This window comes from Phyllobates terribilis, unplaced genomic scaffold (assembly GCF_046119375.1).
Source record: "Phyllobates terribilis strain yellow unplaced genomic scaffold, ASM4611937v1 Scaffold_7__3_contigs__length_470593459, whole genome shotgun sequence".
In the NCBI taxonomy this organism is placed as follows: Eukaryota; Metazoa; Chordata; class Amphibia; order Anura; family Dendrobatidae; genus Phyllobates; species Phyllobates terribilis.
Window position 1 is genome coordinate 294004776 of NW_027362767.1, and position 10653 is coordinate 294015428.

The 10653-nt window shown below is 42.7% G+C and overlaps 1 protein-coding gene across 1 annotated transcript; it reads left to right on the forward strand.

Annotated features, from left to right (window-relative positions):
- Window positions 1-3864: 3864 nt before the first annotated feature.
- On the forward strand, window positions 3865-10067 carry LOC141153188 (cis-aconitate decarboxylase-like). The gene is made up of 6 exons (XM_073637889.1): window positions 3865-4012; window positions 6783-6837; window positions 7047-7234; window positions 7612-7716; window positions 8218-8423; window positions 8520-10067. Exons 1-6 carry the CDS (start codon window positions 3992-3994, stop codon window positions 9439-9441), a joined length of 1497 nt encoding a protein of 498 aa, XP_073493990.1. The 5' UTR covers window positions 3865-3991; the 3' UTR covers window positions 9442-10067.
- The last annotated feature ends 586 nt before the right edge of the window (window positions 10068-10653 follow it).

Below are 10653 nucleotides of genomic sequence, written 5' to 3' on the forward strand. Positions count from 1 at the left end.
TACATAATAAGGCTACATTCTTGCATCTGAGTGCAGTGTCGGTGTGCTGCCCACTTTTACAGACGCATTGAGCATGTCCTATTCTAATCCTAAAAATCGGATCAGAACAGGACATTCTCTGACCCTCATAGATCTCATTCTCAGATCCGTGATTTTCATGGATGTGTGAATGGATCTATAAAAGTCTACAAGTCTGTTGATCATACGATAAAAAAAATATGGCAGCACACGGACATTTCACACAAATGTGAGAATGCAGCCTAAGGGATTTTACAGATAACATTATCACTCCAAGTCACACAGTGCAGATACAGAATAATATTTACTTCCGGCCACTTATCACTGATGTCTCGTCTGATCAGAGTCGGTTTCTGCTGCTTCTTCTCCATCTGGTCAGACCTTCATGTCGACATCTCCCAGCCACAACTTATCTTGTCATGATGATCTCCAGCCTAGAAAATAACAAGGTCACATATCTTGTATACATACATGTGTCTCCCCCGCACTGCGCCCCTGAATACAGATATGTCACCCCCCATTAATATACTATTAGCCCCGTCATTGCTCTCTCCAGCCCGATCAATGTTCACCCCAGCCCCGTCATTGCTCACACCAGCCCCGTCATTGCTCACCCGAGCCCCGTCATTGCTCTCCCCAGATCCGTCATTACTCACCCCAGCCCCATCATTGCTCACCCCAACCCCATCATTTCTCTCCCCATCATTGCTCACCCAATCCCCATCATTGCTCACTCCAACCTCACCAATGCTCAACCCTGCCCGTCATTGCTCACCACAGCCCCATCATTTCTCTCTTCATCCCCATTACTGCTCTCCCCATCCCCATCATTGCTCTCCCCAGGCCCACCATTGCTCACTCCAACCGCGTCATTGCTCACCCCCCCGTCATTGCTCACCCCAGCCCCATCATTTCTCTCCCCATCCCCACTGGCCCCATAATTGCTCACACCAGTCCCGTCATTGCTCTCCCAATACCCATCATTGCTCACCCCAGCCCCATCATTGCTCACCCCAGTCGCATCTTTTCTTTCCCCATCCCCATCAGTGCTCACTCAAACCTCATCATTGCTCACCCCAGCCCTGTCATTGCTCACCCCAGCCCCGTCATTGCTCACCTCAGCCCCGTCATTGCTCTCCCCAGCCCCGTCATTGCTCTCCCCAGCCCCGTCATTGCTCTCCCCAGACTCATCATTGCTCACCCCAGCCCCATCATTGCTCACCCCAACCCCATCATTTCTCTCCCCATCCCCATCATTGCTCACCCCAGCCCCATCAATTCTCTTCCAATCCCCATCATTGCTCACTCCAACCTCACCAATGTTCAACCCTGCCTGTCATTGCTCACCTCAGCCCCATCATTGCTCTCCCCATCCTCACTAGCCCCATCATTGCTCACCCCAGCCCTGTCATTGGTTTTTCCCAGCCCCATCATTGCTCACCCTAGCCCCATCATTGATCACCCCAGCCCTATCATTTCTCTCCCCATCCCCATCATTGCTCTTCCCAACCCACTCATTGCTCTCCCCATCCCCACTAGCCCTTTAATTGCTCACCCCAGCCCTGTCAATGCTCGCCCCAGCTCCATCATTGCTCAACCCAGCCCCATCAATTCTCTACCCATCCCCATCATTGCTCAACCCAGCCCAATCTTTGCTCTCCCCAGCCCCATCATTGCTCATCCCAGCCCCATCTTTGCTCTCCCCAGCACCATCATTGCTCATCCCAGCCCCATCATTGCTCTCCCCTGCCCCATCATTGCTCTCCCCTGCCCCATAATTGCTCTCCCCAGTCCATCATTGCTCTCTCCAGACCCATCATTGCTCTCCCCAGCCCCATCATTGCTCACCCCAGCCCCATCATTGCTCTCCCCTGCCCCATAATTGCTCACCCCAGTCCCATGATTGCTCGCCCCAGCACCATCATTGCCCTCCCCTGCCCCATCATTGCTCACCCCAGCCCCATCATTGATCACCCAACACTTGATATTTCTCTCCCCATCCCAGTCGTTGCTCACCCCATCCTCATCACTGCTCGCCCCAGCCCCATCATTGCTCACCCCAGCCCCATCATTGCTCTCCCCAGCCCCATCATTGCTCTCCCCAGCACCTTCATAGCTCTCCCCAGCCCCATCATTGCTCACCCCAGCCCCATCATTGCTCTCCCCTGCCCCATCATTGCTCACCCCAGCCCCATCATTGCTCTCCCCTGCCCCATCATTGCTCACCCCAGCCCCATCATTGCTCACCCCAGTCCCATCATTGCTCACCCCAGCCCCATCATTGCTCTCCCCCACCTCCCCTCATTCTTTTGTTCTCCTAGCATTTCAGTATAAAAAAAACAAACAAAAAAAAACACACACACAACTTATCTTTTAGCTCGCTCCCCTGCAGCATCCTCCTCATCTCTGGTAACTGTCTTCCTGACACAGACACGCGCTGCATGATGATGTGATCAAGCAGCGCGGGTCTATGTCAGGGAGGAAGCGCTGGGCTGGAAGCAGAGGTGAGGACGGATCCCTGCAGCTTCGCTGCCATTTTCCTCCTGTCAGCAGTAGAGCTGCAGGGATCGCTCCCTGCCCACCGCATATGATGAGGGCAATCTGGCCATGGGCCCCGCATAGCCTGGGACTCCAAGAAGCAGACCAGATTGCCCTCATCATTAGCTGCCTGCACCACAGGGCACTGCATTGGCGGTAGGTCCGCCCCTACCTTTAAAGTATCGCACTTTTTTTTTTCATTTTGTTACAAGTTCTCAAATTCATAAAAATCATCTAGTATTACTTCATTTAGTTGTTTGTTTATTTTTCCGATCAGGAAATTCATGAATATTTCATCTTCATACAGGTCATGTCATCACATGGTGACCACTCCCCCTGGATTTATATTTTCTCAAGGGGGTCAGCATCTCAGTAACCACAACTGCCTGTATGATGATTCTGTATTGGCTGAACCTATTATTTTTTTCCACGGAGGTAGTGGGGGGGGGGGGGACAGAAACTCCTATCCCAGTTAATGGTGATGATTCTACATCTCCTGCCACATCGTTTTAATGACAGTTCAGCCTCATTGAGTGTTTACTTATAATCTTACTTATTTTAGAAGAATTTAAACAATAATCACAATATGTTCTTAGCAGGCGAATCTGCAGCTGCCCATGTGATGCTGTCCTGACGTATTATGGGATTGATAGAAGAGAAGAGCAAAGTAGTAATACATTGGGAGATGACAGCTAGGAATCAAGATGGAGCCTGGAGGCATAAAATATTAGTCACCTTGTTTTATGATATGATAAGAACTATAGTTTGTCAGCATTATACCCCCTCTTGTAAATAGCCGTGTTCTAGTCATTAGCAGAGGGAACATGCAGAAAGATAAGTGATTTCTGAAGTAAAATGACAAAGAAACATACTATCATTGTTACATTAAAATGTTTGTTGTTTGAATATCGCCAGCTCACTATATCAGGAATCAGCGGTCATTTTTACTAATCTTTACATGTCAAAGAACCCTAAGATAACAATTAGACGTCATTGGTAAAATTCAAAATAACCTGCTAAGCAAGTTTGAAAGAAAAATTACATGAGGTTACTGTAAAGTGTTTAGTGCATTCTAATTACAAAGTTCCCTGAGGCTTAACACCAGACTCCATTATAATCATGGTTACATCAGACAATGACTCTTCAGGAGGAACTGAATCTTGAAAAACAGAGACCTACAAGATAATGATTGTAGTGACGTACTGAAGAGTAAAAGCTTGTTAAGGTGTCAGCGACTCTACTTCCTACAGTATTTCCTGGGTGTAAATTCTTAAGTTAACTCCACCTATTTCCTTTGGCATGACAATGATGTAAGGATTCAGATGATATATATGGACCAAATAAATGTCTCTGGACAGAACTAGAGACACTAGACAGCAAAACAGCAAAACCGCAGCTCACAAATCACAGCTCAGACTGCTCCAGAGCCCTCACCATGCTTTCCGCACTTGTCAATGTAAGTGAGATTTATAAGAGGATTCAGTTAATTTTCTTAAAACTGCCTTTTTTTCTTCTCCCACATTTACATCCATAAGAATACCCATATAAATAGATATATTTCTTATTATTCACATTTTCATTCTCTAACACTGAAATCCACCTGTGGATATGCTATGAATATATAATATTTCAAACTTGCAAAAACAGTATGGTATAATTATTATTGCTTTATTTTGTGTTATTCTATGCATGACACATTTGCATTTCAGCAAGAGAACACATTTCCCCACATTTATTTATTTGCTACATTTCTTTCTTCTGCATTTATTTTGGAAATTCATGCTGTTTTTTAAACATTTTAAGCAAAATATTCAATGTTTATTTTGTTTAAACAAATTCATTTAATTGTATACAAATACATTGCAATTTTTTTTTAATATTTCCATCACTTGCATTTCACAAGAGGTGTGAAGATGGAGCACCCTCTATTGGTTGGATCAAGTATTACACTCAAATTCAGTTTTCTAAATTTAGAAAAAATGCTAGTGATGCTATAGGAAAATACTTGTTAGTCTCTTCTTGCTTTTCGTATAGCATCACTAGCATTTTATCGAATAAATTGCACTATTTTTTACATATATATTTTTATATATTAACTATAATTAACTTAATAATAATCAATAATTATTGCAATACATATTTGAATATAATAATTAATATAATTCTAATTATTATATTACATATGTTTTATACATTTCCACTTTTATATTAAAATGTGAAAATATATGATAGAAATTAACGTATGAACTTATTAGATAAGTTAGGTACTCTCTATTGTATATGCAGCTCATCCTGTTATTTCTTTAGAAGACATAATTTTTATGGCACATTCAGAATAGCATCTTACGAAGGCTTATTTTTATTTCCTTCAGTTTTAGAGGATCCGTCAGCTTTCCTGACCTGTTTTAGTAAATACTTGCATTCGTCATGAAATATTTATTCCTTAGAACTCAGATTTGTGCTGTTCACCTGGTATTTCTCCTGTAAATGTAAGAAGAAACTAGTAATAAGAAAAGTAGCTTTTTGCTAGAATTCAGGCATAAAACTGATTGTAATGTCACAATGTTTTTGCACAACTTGAATTTGCTAAAAAATGTTGTGATTTTTGCCATTTTTACATCAGTCCCACTCAATTCTGCCAACTTTTTGAAAAGTAGGTGGAGCTTAGTAGGAATGGGGTGTGGCCAAGCAGCCTGACAAATTCATCATAATGTATGCTACAGGGGTAGGGTACATCACAACAGAAATATGCGCCGTGGACATTTCTGGTAGGAAAGAGATGACTTGTCCGATGATGTTCTTGGCCTGGCTTCTCCTCACTCCTCCCCATATATACATATATGGGAGAGACCTGTCAATAAACTGGAGGGGGTGGGGAGAAGCCGGCCAGGGGCTGTACCAGACTAGTCAGGTCACACACTATAGTCCCCAAGATATGGGAGAGACCTGTCAATCAACTGGAGGGGGCGGGGAGAAGCCGGACAGGGGCTGTACCGGACTAGTCAGATCACACACTATAGTCCCCAATATATGGGAGAGACCTGGCATTCAACTGGAGGGGGCGGGGAGAAGCCGGCCAGGGGCTGTACCGGACTAGTTAGATCACACACTATAGTCCCCAATATATGGGAGAGACCTGTCAATCAACTGGAGTGGAGGAAGGAGAAGCCGGCCAGGGGCTGTACCGGACTAGTCAGGTCACACACTATAGTCCCCAATATATGGGAGAGACCTGTCAATCAAATGGAGTGGAGCAAGGAGAAGCTGGCCAGGGGCTGTACCGGACTAGTCAGGTCACACACTATAGTCCCTAGTATATGGGAGAGACCTGTCAATCAAATCGAGTGGAGCGAGTAGAAGCCGGCCAGGGCTGTACCGGACTAGTCAGGTCACACACTATAGTCCCTAATATATGGGAGAGACCTGTCAATCAAATGGAGTGGAGCAAGGAGAAGCCAGGCAGGGGCTGTACCGGACTAGTCAGGTCACACACTATAGTCACCAGCCGGATCTTCAAACTATGTTTTCTTTGAAACACTGAAACATTTCATATAAAGACATAACTGGCTGCACTCGCACAGTCAGGCTCTGATTAATGCTACCTGTGGTTCTGGCAGCATGAATCTAATGACAGATTCCTTATAATGAATTGGGCCCTAATTGTTACAATTCCTCTTATAAGGCATGTCTCTACACAGTCAAATACTGTTCATACAGTGCTGACTCCTATTGGGTGATAACACTCAAATGTCTATTGATTCATACATTTACAAAAAGAATAATGGAGGAATAATGGAGGAATAATGGAGGAATGGAACAACACTACATTGAATGTTAACTGTGCATATATGTACTAAATTAGAGAATCATAGTTGTCACTTTCTCATACTAGAACAGTTGCTCTGCATGTGCTATAGTAATGTGACATAAATATGTGAATGGCAAAACCAAAAAACTAAGCTGAACTATAAGCTGGTATATATATTCACACTGTGGCCATTTCATAGACAAAACCCAAGAAAACAAAAGAGCATATATCTGACAGCAAGTAAATGGTAATAGTACATGTAAATACCATAGGGTACTTAGTTAATGCTATTTTAATAAAAAAAAAATAATAAAAGCCATCCCACCACGACAAGGTGTACCCAGTAGGTACAGTAAATACATGAATGTAGGGTGCTCTCCAGCAAATATTCTAGTTACAATGTTTCTTTTTCTTCTAGAACACTGAGAAACTTCATAAACTATCAAGACATATTCACAAGTCTGCTGTGAAAGGTAAATAGTTATCATGTTACCCCCAAAGTTCTATCTTTGCCCTAATGTGACCTTGTATCATAAGGCCAGAATGATAGTAATGCAGCGACTGACTTTCTAAAAGTTGTATCAAACACAGATTAGACAAGGAAATGTAAGAAGAATGTGAGAATATCACTGAACAATAGAGGATCAGCAGACTTTTAATGATGGGATACGTTTACTTTCAGTGATTATTGGAAACCAGTTGGAAGACACAGTAACCAACAGTTTTGCATCATTTATCAATGGGATCCGCCCTGAGCATCTGTCTGATGTCGTCCGTCACAGAAGTAAACGCATGATACTGGACAACATTGGTGTGGGACTGGTTGGCAGCACAACACACGTCTTTAAGATTGTGGTGAAATACTGCCAGGTAAAGTAACAACAATGTCCTATGGGATTTTAGAGGTACATTTAGAAGGAGCACATACTAAACAAAAATACAGTAGATTGTGATTCTGACCGCAGTACAGCTAGACCTTTTTCCTTCGCTTACATGGATAGTTCTTGTAATATTTTTTTTGTGACTCCAAATTATACAGAAATAGATGCACCCCCAGATATAGGTGTAAGGTAGAGTTATACTGTAAATGTTTGTATTGAAGAACATGGAAGTATTAGGTATGTCAGTGCCACGTTCTTAGTTACACAAGTGATCTGGCACTCATTTTTTTGTGTATCTATAATTGTATATTTATCATAGAAAAATTGTAATGGTTAAATTATTCTGTATATTATTCATTATTTTAGGATCTGCACTTCTCATCCTTTGGAAATTCTTCCTTTTGTTCAGTCTACGGCCAAAAAGGTTTAAAGCTTTCACCAACCCTGGCCGCCTATGCCAATGGCGTTGCTGTAAGTATATATTAAAAAAAGGTTTAGTAATAATAAATATAAGATAATAATCCGTATTACCTAGTAAACATTTATTAAAGGGGTTGTCCCATCTTGTAATAAAAGCATGCAGTTACTCTACATGACTGCAGACTTCTGAATCCTAACAGCATACACACTTCACACTATCAGGATTCCCCAATGTTGCCTGTAAAAGCAAGCAGTGATTTGCATAATGCAGTCACATGCTGACTAGACATACTTGGCCTTGCTCAGTTCAATTGCATTGAGTGAAGTCAAGCACGTCTAGTTGGAATGTGGCCGGAAGTATGAAAACTGCATACTTGCGGTCACTTGACTGCCCGCTTTTACCGGCAACTCCGGACAATCCTGACAACAGGCAGTGTGAATGCTGTAATGATTCAGAAGTGAGTGACTGCAGACTTTTATCACATGACCGGACAACCCTTTTAACCATAGCACAAAATAAAGCTTATATAGCTAATCTGCCCATTCACACAGGTACACTCTATGGACTTTGATGACACATGGCACCCTGCCACCCACCCATCAGGCGCTGTGCTTCCTGCCATCCTGGCACTGTCTCAGATGCTTTCAAATGACAGAAGAGTTAGTGGTGAAGATCTCCTGACAGCTTTCAATGTGGGGATTGAAATTCAGGGAAGACTGATGAGTTTCTCTAGTGAAGCAAAGAATATTCCTAAAAAGTGAGTAGTTAGCCCTATTTATTCATCATTGCTTAAGAAAACTGTTACGTTGTTTAATTTATTGGAACTAATTCATGAAATGTATCCTTAATACAGGTTTCATCCACCTTCTGTCGTTGGCACCATGGGAAGTGCAGCAGCTTCAGCCAAACTTCTTGCACTAGATAAAGATCAATGTACCCATGCCCTGGCGATCGCAGCCTCTCTTGCTGGTGCTCCAATGGCAAATGCTGCCACTCTAGCTAAGCCATTACACATTGGCAACGCTACTAGATTAGGCCTTGAAGCCGCCATTCTGGCTGCTAATGGTATGGAGGCCAACTCTCTCATACTTGATGATGTGCCTGGATGCTCTGGTTTTAGTGCTTTTTATGGTGATTACCAGCCGAAGGCTCTTGCTTCACCTGGAAAGCAGTATGAGTTTCTTCTTGAGAAGCAAGACATTGCTTTCAAGTCTTTTCCAGCCCATCTAGGAATGCACTGGATAGCTGATGCTGCTGTCTCGGTGAGAAGCAGGTTTGAAGAGCAGTATGGATCATTTGACCCATCTGCCATTCAGACTATTGTTCTTAAAATTCCAGTCTCCAAATATATCAATAGACCCTACCCTGACTCTGAACATCAGGCTCGTCACTCCTTCCAGTTCAATGCCTGTACTGCACTACTGGATGGTGAAGTCAACATTAAGTCTTTCCATGACGACAAAATGTTTCGTAAGGAAATCCATAATCTCCTGAGCAAAGTGGTAGTGGAGCACCCACAGGACAATGAAGCCAACTTTGATAAGATGTATGGAGAAGTGGCCCTGCTGCTGAAAAATGGAGATGTGGTCAGTGGAAAATGTGACACTTTTTATGGGCACTGGAGGAAACCTTTGAGCCGAGAATCTCTGCTGAAGAAATTCTTGTCCAATGCTGGAGACATCCTACAGAAAGACCAAATTCAGGGTGTAATACAGATGGTAGAAAATCTAGAAAGTATCCCAGATAGCTCACAGCTATCACTTCTGCTCCAGTAAAAGCAAAATATCTCTAGTATTTGCAATAATTTGTAGCTGAAAAGAGAAAAGAAAAAACTGTGAATTCAGATGTTTACGAAGAGTCCTCTAACCTGCCCAATGCAAAACGGTTGTTTAAAGCCTCAACAAACGATAGTGTATATATAGTGTATGTTCAATAAGTCTTAGTTTGGGTGTGAATATTTATGTATATTTATCTTCTGTGATTGTATTCATCGTTGAGAGGATAGTTGTCAGACTAGGATTACAAGGCAACATCTGTCAAAGAAAGATATGCGAGTGATTCATGTGTGCGCTGGGTGCACATACAATAAGTCTAAGGAGACTGCTGAACACCACTTGGATCTTTCACATGTTGGATCAAGCACAGTGTTGTGGTTTCTCTATTAAAAAAGTCCCATTTGGGCCTTATTTGTACAGTTACTAATCATGTATGTACTTTCTGGTTAACGGAATTAGATAAATGATTCATCAATTTATGTTCAGCCTGGAAAAGTTGGTAAACTCTGCTGATTTATGTGGCCCAATCACAAGGTTCTCCTTTAGCATAATTAAAACAATTATTTTTTTTATCATGTATATTATTTATAAGGTATTAAATAAAGTTTTTTTCACAAAGTATTAAATATACGGCTTGCCTTCTTTATGTCAGTACTTTAGAAAAGTTATTTGTATTATCATAAAAGTTTAATTAAAGAGCTGTTGCAGTGCACCTCTAGAAAAGAAGAAAGCATTAAATTCCCACGCAGGGGGCCAATTTAACAATGTAACAGGTAATAAAATAATGGGGGGAAGAGGAAAGGGAGAGTGTTGAGGTCTGTCAGGATAGCTTTAAAATATATAGACATGTCAATGGTGCAAATTGATGAGAAATATACCATAAAGGATGATGCGGAATGTCACAGTGATTAGACTAGACCACGGCACGATTGCCAGATTACTGATGAGCGCATCAATGACCTGACCCATTTTAGTCTGCAGGCATTGCCTCTATTTCATTCAGCGGTCACATGACCACAGTAGCACAATGATCATATGAGCAGGGCCGTATTTGGAGTTTCTGCTGCCCTAGGCACTGTCAGTGGTCGCCCCCCCCCCGGTCACGCCCGCCCTCAGCCCCGTCACGTCCCCCCCACGTCACGTCCCCCCCACGTCGTGCCCCCCTCGCATCCAATATCTTCCCCCCCGTCGCAGCCGTTTCCCCAAGTTTCA